At 41.8% G+C, this 24,888-nt stretch overlaps 1 protein-coding gene and 1 long non-coding RNA gene across 4 annotated transcripts; one reads left to right on the forward strand and one right to left on the reverse strand.

Annotated features, from left to right (window-relative positions):
- Positions 1-606: 606 nt before the first annotated feature.
- LOC104732654 (seco-amyrin synthase) lies at positions 607-7,201 on the reverse strand. 3 transcript variants are annotated; one of them, XM_010452221.3, is made up of 14 exons: positions 6,972-7,201; positions 6,687-6,872; positions 4,784-4,873; positions 4,516-4,707; positions 4,350-4,434; positions 4,083-4,249; positions 3,536-3,727; positions 3,306-3,419; positions 2,022-2,264; positions 1,801-1,899; positions 1,673-1,729; positions 1,547-1,593; positions 953-1,442; positions 607-840 (listed from the first exon to the last, which is right to left on the reverse strand). In XM_010452221.3, the coding sequence occupies exons 1-14, from the start codon at positions 7,176-7,178 to the stop codon at positions 724-726; spliced, it is 2,286 nt and encodes a 761-aa protein (XP_010450523.2). In that variant the 5' UTR covers positions 7,179-7,201; the 3' UTR covers positions 607-723. The 3 variants fall into 3 exon arrangements, 2 of the variants coding, with proteins under 2 accessions (XP_010450523.2, XP_087335397.1); XR_015575034.1 differs by lacking the exon at positions 1,547-1,593 and having other exon boundaries at positions 6,972-7,178; XM_087479271.1 differs by lacking the exons at positions 4,784-4,873; positions 6,687-6,872; positions 6,972-7,201 and having other exon boundaries at positions 4,083-4,254; positions 4,516-4,553.
- LOC147931158 (uncharacterized) lies at positions 6,636-7,406 on the forward strand. Its single transcript, XR_015575035.1, has 2 exons — positions 6,636-6,766; positions 6,964-7,406. It is a non-coding gene; the product is annotated as an uncharacterized LOC147931158 (long non-coding RNA).
- Positions 7,407-24,888: the final 17,482 nt, after the last annotated feature.

Consider the following 24,888-nt stretch of genomic DNA (forward strand, 5'->3'; position numbering starts at 1 on the left):
GGTTTGAATACACCCCCGTTACATTAATTTATATGTCCATTTGCCACTAAGCAGATAATGATTTAAACTGTTTTTTTTAAATTCAATCATACCTTTTTATATAATCATGTATTTAGTTTATGTAAAATGAGTTTACCGTCACAAGAAACAATGGCAACTTAAGCTGAGAATGACTATTGACGAAGTCACTAACAAAGTCACTAAAATGTTCTGTTTTGCTTTGCCTCGTCTGAGCAAAATACCCTAATCAGTTCTTTTTCTTTAAGATTTTATTTTCTACACTAAAAAAAACTCTCTTTGGCTAGGTAAAATTTACGTTACATTTAATAAAAAAATTTATATAATCCACAATCATGTTGGAAAAAGAAATAGCAAAACCTACTGTAAAAAAAAAAAACTCAAGACCAAATACTTCAACGAAAAAAGATCAAACACCAAATTAGAAACCCACTTCTCATGACTGTGAGACTTTTACACTATACCAAATCGTGTATCAATGTATTGGTTTTGTTAGTGTTGTTGTTGTTGTTTTACCTCTTTAGTTCACTTGAGTTCAAATACGATTTGGTATAGTGTAAAAAAATTAATAAACCAACACAAACAATAGATACAACAACAAACCCAATATATAAAAACTAGACACGTGAAGAAGTTGTTCACATAATAAGGTAAATGTATTAAGATTGAAAAGTGACTGTGTTGACAAACTAAAGAGTGGAGTTCTCACTGGAGCAGACCTCGAAGGGCCTGCGTGTAATTTGCGAGTGACCAAAGAGTGAAGATGTTCCTATAATTAGGAGAATGGAACTTCAAATTGACATTGAACACCCCACTCATTTCCTGAAGAAAGAAACAAAGAAACAACATTTTGTGTATAGTTTATGTAATGATTATAACAAGATTTGTTGAAATATGTCTCAAAAATTTAACTAAGTTAACAACATATTAATACCTCTTGTGGGAAATCTCCGTTATCCAATTGTGAATTGATCAAGACTTTGGCAGCTCGGTGAACCGGTCGAGGATCTCTTTCCATTTGACCACTCAAAATTAGACTCATAAGTGCTTGCCCTGTATTCACAACATTCGTTTTGTTGTTTCCAACTTGAGGAATGTATTTCCTTTTAAGACAAGAGAGATAACTCTCTCCCCATCCGCCTTCCGCGTTTTGCGTGTCCAGAAGGAATCGAACTGCTTTACGAATAGCCTCACAATTGTTGTAGGTATTGCCTGCAGCCACTAATCCTCTTAATGCAAACAAGGTTCCATAGAGAAAGCACACTCCCCAGTTTCCATACCACGAACCATCTGCCATTTGAACATCCTCAATAAATTTTGTTCCATTTTTGATAAACTTTTCCACCTCTTGTCTTCTATGTTTTGGAAATTGTTTCATGAAACGAGCCATTGCTACTATCGATGACCCTGTGCATTCTACATACCTAAAAAAATTTATAACCAATACAATATTTACCCAAAAAGAAAAAAAGAAAGAAGAAAACTAATGCGTCATAAAATAGAAAAAGGTAAAATATATAAATATTACGGATGCTCCACTATTGCGTCTTCCATAAACTCCACGGGACTAAACCACTACATGAGATTGATTTTAGCCATTTGTTACACTCATATAAGCCAATCTTGAACAAAATAGATTTAGAATGGTCAATACCTCTAGCCAAGTTTTCTCATGCGCTGGTTCCCATGCTGCTAAACCACCATTCTTGCTCTGTTAATATCGAAAAAAGAACTTTGAGAGAATTATTATAACAAATTATGTTCTTACGTATGAATAATAACCTGATAATGAAGAATCAAGTTGACTGCATCATATAGCCTCTTTACGTCCATTTTCTCACCAGTGAATTCCAATGGCATGGTTTCAAACATTAGGCAACACTAGCCGTGACACACACAACATGCATATAATGAAGTAGCGAGTTATTAATACATTAACCTCAATATGCTAAGTAAATTAAAACTTCATAATTGAGAGAAGGCGCATGCATGCATGTACTCACCTCTAAACTCTCAGCAGTACAATCTGATACTGGCAATCCTTGATCTTTGTCAGGAAAACTCCATGCACCTTTTGTAATGTTTCTAAACATTTTATGATGGTCACCAGGTGGGTTTTGTGTAAGCTGAGATTTCTTCAGAAAGTCATATCCTTTTTTCAGAGTTGACGTAATCTCGTCATCAACATCACAAGCTAAAATGACTTTTAGTGAAAAGGCTGTATCCCACAATTGACTACCAGAAATCTGCACCAAGTAAATATATATATATCCATCTTAACATGCTTTTGATGAATCAGCATCATATATGCAGAACGAGAAATACTAGAATAGTACTAGAGTAACCCACAAAATCATAAGTTTTCTATGATATGTACGTTTAAGTTAATTATAATTTATCTTGTTATAGAAGTTATATGGCTGACTTATGTGTTTTTAGTTTGGGAGTATAATTGGTTAGACTCGTTGTTTGTTTATTTGACGTACGGCCGGTGAGAATAAGATTACCTCGGTTTTCCAAAGATCAATCACCCATGATTAAAAGCGAGATGGCGTATAGATATAAGACGCATGCACATATGTTATTGGCAGAATTATTTATGCTAGACCAGATATTTCACAGATGCAGTAGACGTTTATGAGCAATCCGAGAAAATAACTGATTTTTCAAGTGCAGTGAGTTTTTACAACTAAATCCTTTAGCAGCAGCGTGTTATATATTCAAGGGTGATTATCAAAAGTACCACTAAAAAGAGTTTTCAATCCAGAAAAACCATCACTAGTGTTTATAATTCCAAAAATATCACTAAAATATATTTCTGAAAAAACCACAAAACTTAAACCAAACTTTAAACTTTCAAAATAAATCCTAAAAGCTAAATAATAATCTTTAAACCCAACATACTTAATAAAAAGGCAAAAAAAAAATATAAAGGGAAATATAGCAATAATATTTTTGGAACAAAAACAAAATTTAATGGTAGTTTAAGTTTTTTGTCTACATATTTAAAGGCAATCTAAAATAAAACATATAAAACACTAGGTTTTCTAGTTCCAAAAACTAATCGAACTCCATGCCAATGCTACTCGAACCCAGATAGCAGGATTTTTCTCCCTTAACCACTAGTCGACTTGGTTAGTCGTAAATGTATCTCTGACAGTAAAAAACCTAACTCTTGTTCTATCAATGCAGCATATAACTTCTTAATTTCTGTTCTCAAGTATCATATAGAGTGCAATTACTCGTTCTTTTCCACAGGTTCCCTAAAAAACAAAAGAGAGACTAACCTGGAACTTCAAACCATCATCACCAATCCATACAAAATCAAGGACTCGAGCAAGATGTTTCTTAAAATAATCACCCTCTGGCTCTTCTACCCAACATGCAAGCATACAAAATACCTACCAAATACGGACACAAAATTTGGTCTAGTTAAGATTATAGATTTTTGTTTTGTTTTGTTTCGTTTGAATAAATGAAAGATATATCGGAAGAGAAAAACATTTTCGAGTAAAACCTTTGACACAAATCCACCGGTAAGGTATCGAGTGGCTTCATTATGGTAGTGAATGAGTTTTATTGTGGTTTGAAGAGCTCTTTGTCTTATGAGCTTGTTGAAAGGCCAACAGTTTAGGATGTTCTCGGAGAGTATATGAACACTTTTCCAAAACAAATCTTGTAGATTTGATTGTTGGTTGAAAGCATCTTCCTGCATTAATATATTAAATTTACATGGCATAGTATTGGAGGTAATTACGAACACGAGATGTATTTTTGCATCATGATATCAAATAGGAGAATGCTATGTTTAATGAGATTTCTACTCAAAACACTGTTAACTTAAACGTACTTGTAACAGCATATAGCATGATTTTGTTGCAAACAATGTTAACTTAAACCGTTAAACGTACTAGCTAGTATTCTTACACTATTCTAGTTTACAAACAGTTTAAGTGTATATATTAATAGTAGAACAATTTCACATCATCAAAATGTAATAATAAGTTAATGGTATCTAGCTACTACTAGTTCTTGACAAAAATAATAATAATAATAGTAATAACCTTAGCGCATAGGCTTCTGGCGTGGCTCCAAACGATCTGTGCGTAAGGTTGAGGATAAAGCTCTTTACGGAGCTGTAGAATGAGAGATGTTGGTGTAGCTACAAATTTCTTACCGTATAGGTATGACAATGCCATGAAACTCTCCCGGAAATTAATCCATACGGTACCTACACTAATTATAAAAACATATATATGATCAAATAAAGTTGCAGCCAATCTCATCACAAATATATAAAAAGAAATAAACAAAAAATCACAAAATTCAACCTCCATTAATAGGAGAAAACGAAGGGAGCATCCAGAACTCAGGTGGTATAGCTTTGCAGCCAGACCAATCATACACTCCAAGAACCTATTAAATTGGCAAGTTTAAGGCAAATCTAGTTATATTATCTTTTATAGATTTTATTTTATATTCATAACATAAATATACCGAAAGCCAAGCTTTTCCGAACAATGGAGTATAGGTAGCTCCACCATGGTCGAGTATCCATTTAAGTGCCTTTGCACAAGCACTTCCTTGATCTGGTTCTACTCCTAGAATTCGTAGGCAGGTGTAGTTGAGGACCGTGCTAAGCATACAACTGTGGCTTTCTATGTGTAATCCCCAACCACCATCTTCACTCTACAAGATCTTACTGTGTTGTCATATATATATATATGCAATTATACATATATGTCAGTTCGATTAAATGTGTTACCTGATGGTTGTACAAGTAACGCAGGAACTCTTTGCGATATTCCACGGTGAAGATTTCTTCCAAATGTCCAGTTATGTATAAGCATAGTAACTGTGGTTTCAATATTTTACGTAAATGAATTTTTTTTCGATCAGTTTATTACAAATTAAGACAAGTCCATAACAAGTCGAACATGAGAAGTTATATTGAAAGAGAACTCTAAAAGCAACTCCATTGGTAACCCAAAAGAGTTTTTAAAAAATTCATATTAAAATTTTATTATATAATTAATTATTTTTTAAAATCAAAGCAATAAGACAATAAGAGAGCTGATGGAGCAGTTCCATGGGAGTCTCTCTATATTAAAAAATTAGTATATTGAACAAAAATTTAGGAAAAGAACGAGAAATGTCACTAAAATGAGAGATGTTTCTGATTTTTGGATACTTGTTCAGCAATTATTGGCTTCATTATTAAAAGAAAAATACTTAGGTTCACTCCTAGGGTGAACTTTCTTGTTCACTTCTTCCTTATCAACCAATCATAATCTTCTATACATTATCTTGTTTAAAAAACTAAATCAAAATTAAATTAAAAAGCAATACATATTAAGGAAACAAATTCTGTATAATTTTATTTAAGGAAAGCTAAATATTTGCTTGGTTTAGATTTTACAATTAGAATGAAATGATGTATCGGTTTGGGTTTACAAATAAGGTGATTAGGGTTTAGATTTTACAATTCAAACAAAATTATATGTCGGTTTGGATTTACAAGTGAAGTGGTTAGGGTTTAGATTTTACAATTAAAACAAAATTATATGTCGGTTTGGGTTTACAAATGTAGTGGTTAGGGTTTAGATTTTACAGTTAAAACAAAATTATATATATGTCGGTTTGGGTTTACAAATGAGATGGTTAGGGTTTAGATTTTACAATTAGAACGAAATTATATGTCGGTTTGGGTTTATAAATGAGATGGTTAGGGTTTAGATTTTACAATTAGAACGAAATTATATGTCGGTTTGGATTTACAATTGAGATGGTTAGGGTTTAGATTTTACAATTAGAATAAAATTATATATCGGTTTGAGTTTATAAATAAGCGGTTTAAGTTTTTAATTTTATAATAATGTATACAGATTTTGTTTCCTTATTTTATAAGGAGATGAATAAATATGTTATTAAATATATTATGATATGTCAAATTCTCATTGGCTAAAATAAGAAAAAGTGAACAAAAGGGTTCACCCTAGGAGTAAACCAAGAATTGTCCTTATTAAAATCCAACTAAAATATACTAATTACAGTGAAATATTAATTGTTTTATTTTATTTTGAGAGACCCAGATGAGTCTTTATCAGAAGACAGTGCGCTCTAAAAGCATCTTTTTATTAGTGATACTCATTACTCAATATGGGTGTTTTAAACATTTTTTATAATTAATTTTATTATTAATTTGTTATGAATGTCTAAAAGAGGGATATCATATTACTATCAAAATGATGGGTTTCTAAAAACTTAATTTATCATAACTTTTTTTTTTTTTAAAACACTCAACCCTTGCAGTAACTTACTATTGGAGGTGGACCAAGTGGTCTAAAAAATCTCTTGGTCTCTCTCTTCAATCTTCACATTTTTTTCTTTTTTTCAAATTTTTGATTAAAATCTATGGATGGAGCTTTTAAAACCACGAGATGGTAGATGGGGTCTTTGACCTTTAAAACTAAAATCCAAAGCTACATCCATCATTTTTCTACTAGACGTCTTTAAAGAATCTATCTCAGATCTTCGTACACTGAAGGCTAATTATGTTCAACCATTATTCCAGAAGTCACGACGTTCTCCAAACAGTAAATCCAACTGTCTAAGTGATTTTAGCAATCCGATCGGAAGCGTAGTTATATTAAAGGAGATGAACTTACGAAGGGGCCGTTGAAGAACATGACACCAGAGTTATCAGCAGGCCAGTGTCCATCATCAGCCTGCAACGCCGTAAGATAGAGTATTCCTCTTCTCATTGCTGCCTTTGCATCTTCATATGTAATTTTATCTGCATCTTCTACTCTAACTCGTGGGATTTTTTGCTCAAATTTCTTCTCCCTCATAAACTGTTTGAATCCAAATGAAACAATTTTTTTTGTTATATTATCAAGTTGACGTTACTAGTAATAGTATGCATGTGTCATGTGTGTACAAAAGACTTTCACCTGCATGCGCCAAAGAAGATCGGGACTAGTTTTGAAACGTGACCGGTTAAGCGAGAAATTCCGGCGAGCATGATCGACCTCCGCGAGTTCTTCAGGAGAGCATGCTTCTGTGTCAAAATCCCAAATCTGTCTCCCTACGTAGTTGTTGGTGGTAAACAAGTGAGTATCATCCCTAGCCGTAGCAGCTCCGATCTTCAGCCTCCACATTAGTTTACCAATAAAAAACAAAAACAAGTAGTTCTTAACTATACTCTCTCTTTACATATATATAATTAAAAAATTTAGATGTGTCTAGATGTATTTTGATGGCGACACTTCCTATAATAAAATACAGTTAGCTAATTAAAAATTATAAAAAGAAAAAAACTTGAGGATTGAAATGTAAAAACTGTTGAAAATAAAAAGGTAATAAAAGTCAAAAACCATTTTCGATGATGAGGCCATCTAATTATTATTATTTCTATTTTTATTAAAATTAAATTCCCTAAAATTTAGGGTCCAAATTTTTCTTTTCCCAAAAGACATTAGTAACAAAGATCCATTTTTTCACATTTCAGGGACCACAAATTTATTGAGCGGGGCCTGATCAGGCCAATTTTTTTTGCTTTTGTTCTTTTTTTTAATATCCAAAAATTAGAGAATTGTTTTTAGACGAATTTCCGACAACGACAAGATTTTTAACCAAATGTTGTGACTAATTTCTTACTATACCTCTATTTGTTCAGAAATTTTCAAAAAAAATTTGATTAATTTTTGACTAATATTTTTTTATTGGAAATTTGTCGAAGTTGGTCAGAAAATGGTTGGAATTTTTCTGACCACCAAATTAGTCCAAAATAATGGTTAGAAATAGACTGTTTTCTTGTAATGTGAGGCAATATTATTGTGCATAAATGTTAAAACTTTGAATCAATACAATAAAACTTGAGTGTTTTTGATGTGAGCGCCGGACATTTCGCGGTACGAACATAAACGAGCGTTTTCGAGCCGATCGAACTAGAAGCGATTTCTCTCGGACAAGACGCGATGGATCGACTCTAGGGAGTAAACAAACGATGGAAACAGAATATGGCGGAAAGCAAACGAGCGGATTGAAAGTTCGTACTTTGGTCACGTCGTGGTCGAGCGGCTACGGTAGCGGTACGGTACGGATGGTGAGGTTGCGAAGCGGCTAGCGAACCAAGGGTTGGTTCGACTAGAGGAAATGAGACGATGGTGGATTGAAGGACGACACGCGAGGGCTGGCTCGTCTCGCGATACGGTCAGATTAGTGGACGGCGAACCCGGTTCGAGGTCGGCTAGGGTTTCTCGGTAGAACAATCCCGGATTGGTTCTAAGGAGAGGAGTGAGACAAGATTCAAAGATTCTCTCTTTGGAAAAGTTTTTATTTTCATTCAAGTCTGATTTTACAAGAAATAAGAGAGGGTTTAAATAGAGCTAGGTTTAGAGGAGACTAGGGACACACGGACTCGCAATGGTCCGCACACGTTGCCCTTGACGTGTTCTCTTTGAAATCGAACACGTCGCTCTTCTAAGTGGGTTAAACACAACCACACATGTCACTCTACTTAACGTTACAAAGAGAGAGTTCTAGATATTGTTCAAAACGCAAAGCATAAGTAAAAACAACACGTCTTCGGTCTTGGCGCGGAAAATGTCCTTAACTTCAAACGTTTGCGCTAAAGCTCCTCGCCTCGTTAAAACCTCCTCCGGTAAACCTCGTGGGACAAACCCGGAGTGAGAAAAAAGAGTATGATTCCTTGCTCTAACGACTTGGTTGCCTTCATCCTTCGGTAAGGATGAAGCCCGTGCGAACGGTCTCTTCTCGAACTTCTTCGGTCGGGTCGTAGTCTTGGACGAAAGCTTGCACGAACAAGTTAATCTTCTGCCTGGTGGACTTGGAAGAGTTCTTAGACCGTGTTGTTGCTCCCGGAGTGATTTCTGGTGTGTTGGCTGGCCGTTGTCCCGCGAGTGGTGCAAGCGTCTCGGCCACGTCTGGTGAGTCTCGGTAAGGTTCTGGTCCCGTGCTCACTTTATTCCCTCCCCCTTGAAAAGGTTTTGTCCCCAAAACTTCTTCGTCCTGCGTCAAACGGAACGAGATCAGTAACATTAAAGGAGGTTGACATATTATACTCACCTGGCAGTTCAAGGCGGTAGGCGTTGTCGTTGATCTTCTCGATGACTTTGAATGGTCTGTCGCCGCGTGGGCTAAGCTTGTCCTTCCTCTTCTGTTGGAATCGCTCCGGCCTTAGGTGCAACCAAACCCAATCTCCTGGCTTGAATAACATAGGCTTGCGTCCGCGGTTCAAGAAGCGCGCATACTGTTTGGTCCTCCTTTCTATGTTCGCCCGAACCTCCTCGTGAAGCTTCTTGACTAACTCGGCTCTCACGGCTCCGTCTTGACTCTCGACCTCGTCCGGTGGTAAGGGTAAGGGATCCATCAGCTTGAGAGGCTTGAAGCCGTAAGCGACCTCGAACGGAGACTTCTTGGTGGACGAATGAATATTCTGATTGTACGCGAACTCGATGAGTGGTATGCACTCGAGCCACGATCATTTGTTGCTCGCAATTGCTATCCGAAGTAAGGCTCCAATACATCGATTCACGACCTCGGTCTGGCCATCGGTTTGTGGGTGTGCGGCGGTGGAGTATAACAGTTTGGTGCCAAGCTTCTTCCACAATGTTCGCCAGAAATAGCCAAGGAACTTCGGGTCTCGATCCAAAATGATGGTGCACGGTAAACCATGGAGCCGGATTACTTGATTGAAGAAGAGGTTCGCTAGTTGCACCGAGTCATGGTTCTTGTTACACGAAATGAAATGCGCCATCTTCGAGAAACGATCCACCACGACCATCAAGCTGTCCTTATGGTGTAAGGGAGGTAAACCAATAACAAAATCCATTGATAGGTCGATCCACGGTCCTGTCGACACTGGTAGGGGCATGTATAGGCCGTGAGGGTGAGTAGTGGACTTGGACGCCCGACACACCACGCAACGTCCGCAATGTTTCTCGACCATACTACGCATCTTTGGCCAATAAAAGTGTTCTTGGAGCACGGCCAAAGTCTTCGTGATGCCAAAATGCCCGGACAAACCTCCACTATGTGCTTCTCGGACCAATAACTCCCGAATAGAACCGGTAGGGATGCAAAGACGTCGGCCCCGAAAGAGAAAACCATCATGCACGTAGAAGTCGGTGAATATGCCCTTGCCGTGGTTCTTAAAGCAATCTCTGAACTCGGCGTCAGTGGCGTATGCTTCTTTGATGCTCTCGAATCCCAAAACCTTGGTGTCCATGGTGGTGATCAAGGCGTGTCTCCGTGATAAGGCGTCGGCGACGATGTTTTCTTTGCCCTTCTTATACTTGATCACGTACATGAAAGACTCGATGAACTCTAGCCACTTTGCGTGTCTCCTCTTGAGGTTTGTCTGGCTGCGCAAGTGCTTCAATGTCTCATGATCGGTGTGAATCACGAACTCCCGGGATAAGAGTTAATGTTGCCAGGTCGCCATGGCTCGGACCAAAGCATACAGCTCCTTTTCGTACGTCGGATAGTTGAGAGTGGCGCCGCTTAGTTTCTCACTGAAATAGGCCACCGGTTTGCCTCCTTGCGTGAGAACCGCACCGATGCCTACACCGGACGTGTCGCACTCAGTTTTGAAAGTTTTGTTGAAGTTGGGTAGGACGAGTACGGGAGCTTGAGTGAGACGCCACTTGAGTTCTTTGAAGGCTCGCTCTTGCTCCTCTCCCCATTTGAAATCTTGGTTCTTCTTGATCACCGCGGTAAGAGGCGCCGCGACCGTACTAAAATCTTTCACGAACCGGCGGTAGAAACTGGCGAAGTTGTGGAATGATCGAACGTGTGAGACACTGGTAGGCGTGGGCCACTCCTCAATGGCTCGAATCTTCTCTCTATCTACCTTTAGTCCTTGTTAACTTACAATAAAACCTAAGAAAACTAATTCATTAGCAGCAAAGACGCACTTTTTCAAGTTAGCGTACAATTGCTCCTCTCGGAGAGTGTTTAAAACATATTCAAGATGCATGACATGATCCGATAGGCATTAACTATACACAAGAATATCATCAAAATAAACCACAACAAATTTGTTGATGTAGGCTCTCAAAACATGGTTCATAAGTCTCATAAAGGTAGAGGGTGCATTAGATAAACCGAATGGCATTACCAACCATTTATACAAACCTTGCTTGGTTTTAAATGCGGTTTTCCACTCATCCCCTTCCTTCATTCGGACTTGGTGGTAGGCCGCTCTTGAGATCAATCTTCGAGAAAACGCTCGAACCGCTTAACTCGTCTAGCATGTCATCCAGCCTCGGTATAGGGTGCCGATACTTGATCGTGATGTTGTTCACGGCCCGACAGTCAACACACATACACCAGGACCCGTCTTTCTTCGGCACGAGTAGGACAGGGACGACACACGAGCTTAGAATCTCTCGAACATAGCCATGGGACATGAGCTCGGACACTTGGCGCTCCAACTCCTTGGCTTCCTCCGGGTTGACACGATACGTGGGCCGGTTTGGTAGTTGAGCTCCGGGCATGAGATCGTTCTGATGTTTGATGCCACGTATCGGTGGTAAACCTTCGGGCAACTCGTCCGGGAACACATCCGCGAAGCGTCGGAGAACGTCTCGGATAACGTCCGGTAAAGCGTCCATCGAACCTTCGAGCCCTACCACCAAGAAATCTCGAAAAACCATCAATAAAACTTGGTTGGAGTCCTTAAAGGGATTTTCTAACATCACTAGATTGAATTAGAAAGTTCGTTTTAGAGTCTGAATCCTTAGACAGTTTCGATTGCATTTCATGAACTTGTGTGGGGCTCAATGGTTTCAAACAAATACGCTTATTATCATGAACAAAATAATATTGGTTGGTGTGGCCGCAATGAGTGGTCCTTTTGTCAAACTGCCAAGGGCCCCAAAAGGAGGTTGTAACACCCGCGAACCAAATTATGCGTTTTGGGCAAGGGTGTCGATCGACTCCAAGGGGGTGTCGGTCGACACCACTGTTTTTCTGGTTCGACCAGTTCGATTTTTATTATCGATTTGGACCGGTTTGGATTAGGAAAAACCACTAAACCGTGATATTTAAGTGTTTTGTCGACCAGAAGGGTTTTGGGAAGTTCTATTGTTGCCGTTTAACGCTTTTGAGAGAAAAAGAGGAAAAAGTGTGTTCTTCAGCTTTTTGGTGATTTTGGTGAGATTCTTGGCTGTTCTTGAGAGATTGGAAGCTAGGAAGGATCTAGAAGCTTGCTAGGAAGGTTGGATTTGTTGCTTTTGGTCTGAATCTTCCTGCAAAGAGGTGAGTGCATGACCATGGCTTATCTAAGCTAAGATCTTTAGTTTTTATGTGATTTGGTGCTTATGTGGTTGTTTCTTTGAGTTCTCTATGGTATTTCGTTGCTGCTTTGGCTGGGTTTGGCTTCTGGGAATGCATGGAGCGGATTGCAGGCGAGATTCGGAGTTTTTGATCGAAGGAAATCGCTGCTCGGCATCGGTGTCAGTCGACACCAGTTGGGGTGTCGGTCGACACCAACGCGAGGACGGCTCGAGACTTTGGCGAGTGCCGATCGACACCATGTGGAGGTGTCGGTTGACACAAAATAGGGTTTTCGGGAGTGTCGGGCAAGGTGTCGGTCGACACTAGTATGGTGTCGGTCGACACCAGATTGTCAGTGTCGATCGACACCATCTGGTGTCGGTTGATACCCTTCTTTCAGCTACGACGGATGTTGCATGCTTTGTGTATTGCCTGGTTTGTTTTATTGATTATTGATTGTGGCATGTAGAGATCTTATTGCTTGTGTGTATAGCCTAGTAGATAGGAGGATTGCCTCACTGAGTGTTTATCAAATACTCATGTATCTCAATTTGTGTTTGTGGTGCAGGTAAAGGCAAAGTGTGATCATGGAATCAAGGCAATGAAGAGGAGGATGTTCTAGGGACTCGATTGGATGTTGTCTGGCATTGTTAGGTTGCTAGAATCGAGTCATTAGAAACATTGCTAGGTTGCTGGTTACCTGTTTCCTGATGATTGGTTATTGGATTATTGGTTATCTTGTTATTGGATATTGCTTAGGCTATAGTATTGGTTTTATTATTGGATATTATTGGATATTGTTGTTGGTATTGTTATTCCGTTGTTGATTGTGATTGTGGTTAGGTGGCTAGTGGATATGAGACCACTAGTTGTAGTTTATTTATATTTATATTATTTATTATTTATTATTTTTTTTATAAAAAGGTCGGTCCTTTCATTTTGGTATCAGAGCCCTTATGGTTCTAGGTTTGGGTTCACGAGGTTTTTGTTGTGATGTTTTGGATTGCATGTCTTGATTGATTATGTGAGTTAGTCAATTGTGTGTGACATGGAGTCCTAGAACATCCTCTTCGAGCCGACTGTGTGATTTCACGGTGAGTTTATGTTTCTGTGTTATAATAGAAATTGTTTGCTTAGTCTTCTGTTCATGGTAGTGCAGATAGAGATGGTGCTGTTGCTGGTCGTGGTCATGGACGCGGACATGGTCGTGGCCGCGGACGTGGTCGTGGTAGGGGCAGAGTCCCAGAGGTTAGTGAGACTGAGGACCAGATTGTGACAGCTGAGGGTGTTGGCAATTCGCAGGGTATTCCGGGGGATACCGTGAGTGTGGCAGGAGGGGGCGGTGTTGATGCTCTAGTGGCCGGTGATGCTAGGGTCCCGAGTGTGGGAGTCCCAGCAGGTGGAGTCCCTGGTACTGACGTTGTGGCTATGCTAGCACATGTGTTAGCGCGGTTACCACCAGTGGTACCGGCTCAGGCTCAGGTAGTGCCACCAGTGGTGGCGGAGGAGCGGCAGCCAGTGGTTGCGGATGTGGGAGCACATGGACGTTATTTATCCATGCTCAAGGAGACGAAGGGTGTTTTCACTAAGAGGTTTTTGGGTGGTACAGATCCTATTGTTGCGGATGCGTGGAGGACGAGTGTGGAACGTAACTTCCATACTCTGAGATGTCCTGAGGAGTTTTGGGTGGAAATAGGGGTCTACTATTTGACTGATGATGCTGAGTTGTGGTGGAGATCAGTGGCTGCTAGGAGAGTGCAGCGGGAGATGACTTGGGCTGACTTCGTCTTGGAGTTCAACCGCAAGTATTTTCCTAGAGAGGCATTGGATCGGTTGGAGGTGCAGTTCCTTCAGTTGTCTCAGGGGACACAGTCAGTGCAGGAGCTGGACTTGGAGTTCAGTCGACTTCTTTGTTATGGGGGTCGGGCTTTGGAGTCTGAGGAGGCTCAGATCAAGAGGTTTTTGATGGCTCTACGTGCTGAATTGAGAGTTCACTGTAGAGGGCGGAGTTATGCTACGCGTGCAGAGCTGGTTAAGACTGCAGCAGCTAGAGGAGGATATCCGGGCACAGTCAGTGGCGGTATCTCTAGCAGTTCAGCCTAGTAAGGCTCAGCAGCAGGGTGGTTCTAGCAGGGACAGTAGGCCTGCACAGGGAACCAAGAGGAGGTGGGAGGCTACACAGAGGCCGAGTGGTGCGAGTTGCTTCAGTTGTGGGAGCAAGGATCACAAGGTTGCTAGATGTCCCAAGAGGAGTGCTCCGACGGCAGAGTCTCGGGTATGTTATCATTGTAGGGAGACAGGGCACATCAGGCCTTTTTGTCCCAAGTTGCAGTCGGCAGCAGTGGCAGCGTTGCAGCAGGTGCAGCCTGGAGGTCAGCAGGTGGCACGGATTGAGCAGGCACCACGGGTTTACAGACAGCAGAGACTGGTGGAACCAGTGCCGGGGCGATCACATGTATAATTTCTGGTACTTAAACTTTGTGAATTTTTAGTAGGTTCAGATTTTATGTTTTCCTGTGATAAAGTGTTAGGTTCTCAACACATGAGGTTTGTATAGGGACCTTGTTGGTGGGCGGGTTTAAGTCCCATGTTATGTTTGATTTTGGAGCTTCTCATAGCTTCATTACTCCGGAGTGTGCAGAGAGCACGGGAATCAGAGGGGATCCCGAGAGCGTACAGGAGTTGTCAGAGTTGCGGGAGGCAAGTTCCTGAGAGTTATTGGACGAGCTAGATGGGATGATATTCAGATCGTAGGAGAGTCGTGGCCAGCGGATTTGCTTATCAGTCTAGTGGAGCTGTATGATGTTATTCTCGGGATGGATTGGTTGCATCAGCATAGGGTGCTTTTGGATTGCCATCGGGGTAGAGTGGAGTTTGAGCGTCCAAGAGGGAAGTTGGTGTTTCAGGGTATTAGACCGACTTCGGGGAGCCTCGTGATCTCGGCCATTCAGGCTGGGAAGATGATCGGGAAGGGCTGTGAGGCTTATTTGGTTACTATATCTATGCCAGAGTCAGTGGGAAAGTCTACGGTTAGTGGTATTCCGGTAGTGGAGGAGTTTGAGGATGTGTTTCAGTCTTTGCAGGGATTACCACCATCTCGGTCGGATCCTTTTACCATTGAACTAGAACCGGGGACGACACCATTATCCAAGGCTCCTTACAGAATGGCTCCAGCAGAGATGGCAGAGCTGAAGCAGCAGCTAGAGGATTTGTTGAGTAAGGGATTCATTCGTCCTAGTGTATCACCGTGGGGAGCGCCGGTGTTGTTTGTGAAGAGGAAGGATGAGAGTTTCAGGTTGTGCATTGATTACCGAGGTTTGAACCGGGTCACTGTAAAGAACAAGTATCCTCTTCCTAGGATCGATGAGTTGTTGCATCAGTTGAGGGGTGCTACTTGGTTCTCCAAGGTAGATCTGGCGTGGGGTTATCATCAGGTACCGATAGATGAGGCAGATGTGAGGAAGACGGCTTTCAGGACGAGTTATGGGCATTATGAGTTTGTGGTGATGCCTTTCGGGTTGACTAACGCGCCAGCATCGTTTATGAGATTGATGAACAACGTGTTTCAGGAGTTTCTGGAAGTGTCTGTCATCATTTTCATCGACGATATCCTAGTTTATTCTAAGAGTCCTGAAGAGCATACAGTTCATTTGAGGGCAGTTCTAGAGAAGCTGCGGGAGCAGAAGTTGTTTGCCAAGTTGAGCAAGTGTAGTTTTTGGCAGCGTGAGATGGGTTTTCTGGGTCACATTTCTGCAGAGGGGGTTTCTGTAGATCCGGAGAAGATTTAAGCTATCAGGGATTGGCCTAGACCGCAGAATGCCACAGAGATCAGGAGTTTCCTTGGGTTGGCAGGTTACTACAAGAGGTTTGTGCAGGGTTTTGCAAGTAGGGCACGCCCTATGACTAAGTTGACAGGGAAGGATGTTCCTTTTGTTTGGTCACATGAGTGTGAGGAGGGCTTTGAAAGCCTTAAGGAGATGTTGACTACTATGCCAGTGTTGGGTTTACCTGAGCAGGGAGAACCCTATGTGGTTTATACTGATGCATCTAGAGTTGGTTTGGGGTGTGTGTTGATGCAGCATGGGAAGGTGATTGCCTCCGCTTCACGGCAGTTGCGGAAGCATGAGGGCAACTATCCTACTCATGATTTGGAGATGGCTGTTGTAGTTTTTGCCTTGAAGATTTGGAGATCTTATCTTTATGGTGCAAAGGTACTGGTGTTTACAGATCATAAGAGCCTGAAGTATATATTCACTCAGCTTGAGCTGAATTTGAGACAGAGGCGATGGATGGAGCTTGTGGCGGATTATGATTTGGAGATAGCCTATCATCCTGGTAAGGCTAAAACGGTTGCAGATGCTCTGAGTCGGAAGAGGGTAGCTTCGGCTCAGGAGCAGGAGATGGAGTCTCTGGTGGGAGAGATCAGTGCTTTGAGTTTGTGTGCTGTTTCATAGGAACCATTGGGTTTGGAAGCAGTAGATAGAGCAGATCTTCTAAGTAGGGTGCGGTTGGCTCAGGAGAAGGATTTGGGGCTGGTGAATGCCTATAAGGATGTGGATTCAGAGTAGCAGGTCTCCGATAATGGTACTATCTTGGTGCACGATCGGGTTTGTATGCCCAAGGATGTGGAGTTGAGACAGGAGATTCTGAGAAAGGCTCATGCGAGCAGGTTTTCTATTCATCCAGGAGCGACTAAGATGTACCGTGATCTCAAGAGGTACTATCACTGTATCGGGATGAAGAAGGATGTGGCTAGTTGCTCGAGGTGCGATGTGTTTCAGCTAGTGAAGGCTGAGCATCAGGTTCCTGGCGGTTTGCTGTAGAGTTTACCCATTCCTGAGTGGAAGTGGGATATGATTACTATGGATTTTGTGATGGGTTTGCCAGTGTCCAGGACGTTTGATTCTATTTGGGTCAGTGTTGACCGGTTGACTAAGTCAGCACATTTTCTGGCCATTAAGAAGACTGATGGAGCAGTGGTCTTGGCTAAGAAGTATGTGAGAGAGATAGTCAGATTGCATGGAGTGCCAGCAAGCATTGTGTCTGACAGGGATTCTAAGTTCACTTCGGTATTCTGGAAGGCATTTCAGGCAGAGATGGGCACTAAGGTGCATATGAGTACAGCTTATCATCTCCAGACAGATGGACAGTCTGAGAGGACGATCCAGACGCTGGAGGATTTGCTGAGGATGTGTGAGTTGGATTGGGGTGGCCATTGGGCAGATCACCTGAACCTGGTAGAGTTTGCTTACAACAACAGTTATCAGGCGAGTATTAAGATGGCTCCTTATGAGGCTTTGTATGGGAGACCATGTCGTACACCGTTATGCTGGACTCAGGTGGGGGAGAGGAGCATGTTTGGTGCTAATTTTGTTCAGGAGACCTCAGAGAAGATTCGGGTTCTCAAGATAAACATGAAGGAGGCTCAGGATATGCAGAGGAGTTATGCTGATAGGAGGAGGAGAGATCTTGAGTTTTCAGGTAGGAGACCGAGTGTACCTCAAGATGTCCATGTTGCGGGGTCCGAACAGGTCATTGTCAGAGACTAAGTTGAGTCTGATGTATATGGGTCCGTTCAGAGTGATTGAGCGAGTTGGACCAGTGGCATATAGACTGGAGTTACCTGAGGTTATGCGTGCGTTCCATAAGGTTTTCCATGTGTCTATGTTGCGGAAGTGTCTCCGTGAGGGAGAGCGGGTGTTGGCTAAGATTCCTGAGGATCTTCAGCCTAACATGACTTTGGAGGCGAGACCAGTGAGAGTTCTCGGGAGGAGGATCAAGGAACTAAGGAAGAAGAAGATTCCTTTGATGAGAGTCCTTTGGGACTGTGATGGTGTTGATGAGCAGACTTGGGAGCCTGAGGCGAAAATGATGGCAAGGTTCAAGAAGTGGTATGAGAAGCAAGCCGCGACTTGAGCTTGTTTAGCCTGGTCCCATCTGTAATTCGTGGCTGGAGCGGGAATGGAGTATTCCAGCCCATCTCTCTTGTTTACTCGGTCGCTTGGGGTGGTTGGTTGTGCGACTCAGTAACAAGATGAGGTTGTGCTCGGGGTACAAAGTTTCCGTGAGGCGGGGTTTTTGGAGGAAAGTTTCCTGAAATAGAAGTTTCCAAAAGTGGAAAGTTTCCAGAAGTGGAAAGTGCTAAATATGGAAAGTTTACGAGAGTTAGAATTTGTCCATTTTAGCGGTGGAGAGCCTTGGAGGGGCTTGTGTGGCCTTAGTGGCGGACTTTCGAGTCAGTGTGCCCGTGTGTGGCGGTCTTTTTAGACATTGTGTGGCTTTGTGGCGGGCTGTTTAGTCGTGTGTGGCCTTTGTGGCGGGCTGTTTAGCCATTGTGTGGCCTTTGTGGCGGGCTGTTTAGCCAATTGTGTGGCCTTTGTGTCGGGCTGTTTAGCCAGAGTGCCTGTTTAGGCGGTCATTCGGGACAGATGGTCTTTGTGACGGTCCTTCGTATTGACCAAGATCACCCTGTCCGTACAACTATGAGGCCGTCCGTACAACTATGTGACAAGGCCGAGTTATCTATGAGAATAAGGAGGCCTTATTGGTGTAAGCCCATGAGAAGGTTCGAGATCCTCCTTGTAGCCGTTAGAGAAGAAGAGAGAGTGGAGTCACGGATTGTGCTTTGTTTAAGGAAACAAGGAGGGGTCGCTTTCAATCTTGGGAAGAACCAATTCTCTTTCCTTATCTCTTATGCGATTTATTGTAAAGGGTGTAGCCCTAGTTCTCTTAGTATATATAGTCTTTTGTAAACCTTTGTAAGATATACTTATGGAATATAACTTTCTTTCATTCTTCTTGCCGACAATTCTCTTCTTCTCAACCTCTTCCGCTTAAATCCCAACATGGTATCAGAGCAGTTTTTCGATCTTTGATTCTCTAAACCTACTCTTATTCTCCCTAATATTCTATCCTCTTCAATCTTTCTCTCTATTCTCGGTTACTTGTGTTCTATACTCGCTACTCGACATTCTTAGTTATCATTTCTCTCTATCTTTCGTGAATCTCGCTCATGGACACTACCAAACCTATTGTTACACCGGTGGTCTTAAAGGGGGCCAACTATTTGTTGTGGAAAAGAACCACAAAGACCGCGTTGAGTGGCTGGGGACTATGGATTCACGTTGAAATGGACCAGTTTCCCAAGAAAGTCACCAAGAACGACGGTAAAGAAGGAAAGGAAGAAGACAAGGAGGCTGAACTCGAGAAGGAAATCAAATGGTTTCAAGAAGATCAGACCGTGCTTGCCATTCTTCAGAATTCGCTTGATGCACCAATCCTTGAAGCATACTCTTACTGTGAGACGGCCAAGGAGTTATGGGAGACACTTGCGAACGTGTATGGAAACGTGACCAACTTGACCAGGGTGTTCGAAGTCAAAAAGGCTATAAACTGTCTTCACCAAGAAGACTTGGAGTTCACAAAGCATTTTGGCAAGTTTAGGTCTCTTTGGGCCGAACTAGAGATGCTTCGGCCGAGCACCATAGATCCGGCCATCCTCAACGAAAGAAAGGAACAAGACAAGGTCTTCAGTCTCCTTCTCACTCTGAATCCGGCGTTCAACGATCTTATCAAGCACATCTTTCGTGGTGATAAGCTTCCGACTCTTGAAGATGTGTGTTCTCAAGTTCAAAAAGAGCAAGGGTCGCTAGGCTTGTTTAGCGGTAAGGAGGACTTGGCTACGGCTAACAAGGGAGTTTACAAGCATGAGGACCGGAAAGGAATGGTATGCGACCATTGTAAGAAGAGGGGTCATCTGAAAGACAAATGTTGGATCCTTCACCCGCATCTCAAGCCAGCGAAGTTCAAGGCCAACCTATCGCAAGGAGGACCAAGTGGTCAAGGCACCGGAGCAGCAAATCAAGGAGATGCAGCAGCCACGGCCATGGTAGCTTCCCTTGGAGACCTGGTGAGAAAGTCGGACCTAGAGGCCCTCATCAAGTCTATTGCCGCACTTTCTTTGCTTCAAAACCTAGTACCTCACTTGTTGTAGACTCAGGTGCTTCTCACCATATGATTAGTAACCTTAGTCTTATACACAACATAAAACCGGCACTAGGTAATGTTATCATTGCTAATGGAGAAAAAGTACAGGTTAAAGGAATATGAGAACTAAAATTGTTTGATAATAGTTCTAAAGCCTTCTTTATGCCCTCATTTACTTCGAATCTATTATCGGTAAAGAAAGCTACTACAGATTTGAATTGTTATGCGATTTTTGGGCCTAACAGTGTACATTTTCAGGATATTGAGAGTGGAAAGGTTCTTGGAGAAGGAGATGGTAGAGGAGATCTCTATGTCCTAGAGAAAGCTTCAAGTCCTTCTAATTCGTTTTCTTTTGCTTCGAATCTTAGTAGTAGTTTAAGTGATGTGTGGCATGCTAGACTAGGCCATCCTCATTCTCGTGCATTTGAATTAATGTTGCCCAATGTTTCGTTTGATAACTCCAATTGTGAGTCTTGTATTCTTGGTAAACATTGCAAGGCTATTTTCCCTAAATCAAGTACTATTTATGAACATTGCTTTGATTTGGTACATTTTAATGTATGGACATCTCCTTGCCTATCTAGGGATAATAACAAGTATTTTGTGACCTTTATTGATGAGAAATCTAAATATACTTGGCTCACCTTGTTACCATCTAAAGATAGAGTCTATGATGCCTTTGTCAATTTTCAGAATTATGTTACTAATCAATTTAATGCAAAAATAAAGGTACTAAGGTCGGATAATGGAGGTGAATATACAAGCCACAAACTCAAAGAGCACCTAGCTAATAATGGAATCCTCCAACAGACCAGCTGTCCATACACGCCTCAACAAAATGGAGTGGCCGAGAGGAAAAATCGACACTTAATGGAGGTGGCTCGGTCAATGATGTTTCATTCGAATGACACTAGGCGGTTTTGGGGTGATGCGGTCATGACGGCGTGCTACTTGATTAATCAGACACCAACAAAAGTCTTAAATGACATATCACCCTATGAGGTACTAAACAAAGTTAAACCTTCTCTTGATCACTTACGCGTGTTCGGGTGTGTTTGTTTTGTTTTAGTGCCCGGAGAACAAAGGAATAAACTTGAGGCCAAAAGCACTAGAAGTATGTTCATTGGCTACTCAACTAGTCAGAAGGGGTACAAGTGTTACGATCCGATCACTGGCCGTACACTAGTCTCTAGAGATGTGAAGTTTCTTGAACAACAAGGGTACTATGATAAGAAGGACTGGGAAGGCCTCAAAGACTTATCTCAACCCAATACTGACCGGGCGACCAACTTGCAGTTCCTCCTTGACCATTTGGACGTCACCAAACCATCATATCCTGAGGCGTCTCTACCAAAAACACCCTCCAATGGGCCTACAATATTATTGGAACCTTAGGGAACTCATGATGCTTCTCCTTCCCATACGGAGAACAATATTCAAGAGCCAAGAGAGACACAATCCGAAGAAGCCTTGACTACACCACCTGATCTATCACCTGACGATAGTACAGCTGAGACAGGCCAGCCCACACCATCTCCACCACCACTTTGGCGCAGTGAACGTTTAAAACAACCGCAGCGTAGTGAAAGGTTAACGAATCAACGAGTCTACTAAAACAATCAGGCTGTCGCCCACCCTATTCAGGCCGTGTGTTTGCTTGACCTTATCTCCTCGGATCACTCTGCCTTCCTTGGTAAGCTTGATGAGCACTTTGTTCCTCAAACCTACGAGGAAGCTAAGCAAAATAAGGAGTGGCTTGATGCGGTGGACGATGAAACGGCGGCTATGATCCGGAATCGAACTTGGGACGAGGCTGATCTCCGGAGGGATTGTTTCTTTCTCAAAGGAAGTATACACTTGACCTTTTACATGAGACAGGTAAGATAGGAGCTAAACCGGTGTCCACGCCGCTTGAGGAAGGTTACCAGGTCAAGCGAAAGGGGAAAAGCCAACATCCGGTGCTCCAAATAACAAGTCGCACGAACCATACGAAGATGTGGGATGCTACCGTAGGCTGGTGGGCAAGCTTATCTATCTTACGATCACGAGGCCGGACATATGCTATGCGGTGAACCAAGTCAGCCAACACATGAAGGCTCCAACGAATTTTGACTGGCAGACGCTCGAGAGGATCCTATTTTATCTCAAGGGTAGTCCAGGACAAGGCATTTGGATGGGAAAGAACAACAACACGGAACTTGTCGGCTACTGTGATGTGGACTACGCTGGTGATACAATAGATAGGAGGTCCACGACAGGGTATTGCACATTCGTTGGAGGGAACCTAGTGACCTGGAAGTCAAAGAAACAGAAAGTTGTGTCTCAATCAAGTGCCGAGTCGGAATATAGGGCTATGAAGAAGCTAACCAACGAGCTCATATGGCTCAAAGACCTCCTCAAGGACCTTGGAGTGGAGTCTGATCAACCAATCACCATGCATTATGACAATAAGGCGGCGATACACATAACAACCAACTCGGTCTTCCATGAAAGGACTAAGCACATTGAAGTAGATTGCCATAAAGTACGAGAAAGGATTGAAGATGGTGTAGTCTTGCCGTGTTACACTCCAAGCAAAGACCAACTGGCAGACATCTTCACCAAAGCAACGAGTCCTCAGATTTGCGAATAAATTTCCAGCAAGCTTGGACTAGTAGATCCAACACATCCGTGAAGAAACTCCTCTAACCTGTGAAGATCGTACTCTTTTCCTTAACATGGTTTTGTCCCATGTGGTTTTCTATGTTAAGGTTTTTAATGAGGTGATCTTACGCGGGTTCCAAGCTTAGCCGTCTCCCTTGGCTAAGCTTGAGGGGGAGTATTGACGAAGATCACCCTGTCCGTACAACTATGAGGCCGTCCGTACAACTATGTGACAAGGCCGAGTTATCTATGAGAATAAGGAGGCCTTATTGGTGTAAGCCATGAAAAGGTTCGAGATCCTCCTTATAGCCGTTAGAGAAGAAGAGAGAGTGGAGTCACGGGTTGTGCTTCCTTTAAGGAAACAAGGAGGGGTCGCTTTCAATCTTGGGAAGAACCAATTCTCTTTCCTTATCTCTTATGCGATTTATTGTAAAGGGTGTAGCCCTAGTTCTCTTAGTATATATAGTCTTTTGTAAACCTTTGTAAGATATACTTATGGAATATATATTTCTCTCATTCTTCTTGCCGACAATTCTCTTCTTCTCAACCTCTTCCGCTTAAATCCCAACACTTCGATATGATCGTGGCAAGCACGGAGCCAGGGGCTGCAGAGAAACCGGAGACGATGGGAAGGATCACTTGTTCAAAAGCTAAGGAGATGGCCAAGGAACCTCACTCACTCATAGTAGACGGGTGATGCAACCTACCGAGGATCCAAGTCTTCAACATATCCACCTTGAAGACTTCACCCGGTAATGATAACTAGATAACTTAGGTGTGAAGTTTGTATTCTTTTTCCCATAGCTGAGTTTTGTCCCAATGGGATTTCTCAGTATGGTTTTTAATGAGGCAAATGGATCACTACGTCAAGTTATCTAGAAGTCATTACCAATGGGGAATAATGTACTTCTGTACTAATACAAGTGACTTCTGTACTACTACAAGTCACCTAGACGTTTCGCTGTTTTCTTATTTCCTTTAAACGTCTTGTTATTTTATTTTGAACTTCATGTTGTTTGGAGTGTCGAGCCCTAGGGTTAATTATAAAACCCCAAAGCTACGCCTCTTTGTTCTTTAGCGAAGAAGTTGTATGAACAAGTATTGTTGAACTTTTTCTCTCAATTCGAATCCTTGAATGCGTTCTTAATTCTGAGTTTCTATACACTTTGTGATTCAGAAACTCTTCACTTTGTTTTCAATCCATATAACCATCTAAACTATCCTCACCATCTCATCATTGCTTTTATCACTCGATCACCTCCACATCCACCCACATTATCGTTCATGCACCATCACCATCGAATCTCATCACTAGTCACTTGCCTTCAGCCTTTCATCGGAGTTCTATCCTAGGGAGATCGTATTATGTGGTATCAGAGCCAACTCTGTGCCAAAGGCTAAGCGATTCTAAACCCTAATTTCATTTGTGTTATTTTGATTTATTTTGTTCGTTAGTTTTACGGTTTGTTTTGTTAATCGTTTGTGTCTAGATCGAGTTCTGTGAGTCTAGGATTTAGTTTTGTGTTGTTTTCGAAATTTGATTGCATTAGGGTTTAATTATTGTGAGTTTGTTAGTTATAGGGTTTGGTGTTGATCGATTTTCTTGTAGTCTTGTTTGATATTAGAATTTCGAGTCTTAGAGTTTATTTTCGTTTCTTTCATTCAAGGAACATTTTACTTCGAGTTTCTTCTTTAATTTGCAGGTACAATGGAGCTTTCTCCATAGGCTATGGAAGCTTTGAACCAAGCCATATCTAAGCAAATAGCAGAAGAAAATAAGACAATGTCTACTTAGTTTCAACAACAGATGGAGCAGCTCAGTAACAAGTTTGAGAAGCAGATCGAAGATATAGCTCAAGCAACTATCACTTCAGATCAGAGTTCTTCAGAACCTCCTAGTCCTAATGAGGCTCTCCGCTTAGCTAAAGGAAAGGCACA

The sequence above is a fragment of the Camelina sativa genome, chromosome 12 (genome assembly GCF_030686135.1).
Source record: "Camelina sativa cultivar CO46 ecotype springtype chromosome 12, ASM3068613v1".
Lineage (NCBI taxonomy): Eukaryota > Viridiplantae > Streptophyta > Magnoliopsida > Brassicales > Brassicaceae > Camelina > Camelina sativa.

Bases quoted from the DNA above. Each gene is read 5' to 3' on its own strand.
- LOC104732654 (XM_010452221.3), bottom strand. From the start codon at position 7,178: ATGTGGAGGCTGAAGATCGGAGCTGCTACGGCTAGGGATGATACTCAC. The intron at 6,873-6,971 runs GTGAAAGTCTTT...GGATTCAAACAG, and splicing joins ATCTTCTTTGGCGCATGCAG to TTTATGAGGGAGAAGAAATT. The intron at 4,250-4,349 runs GTTGAATTTTGT...TAATTAGTGTAG, and splicing joins GTTTTCTCCTATTAATGGAG to GTACCGTATGGATTAATTTC.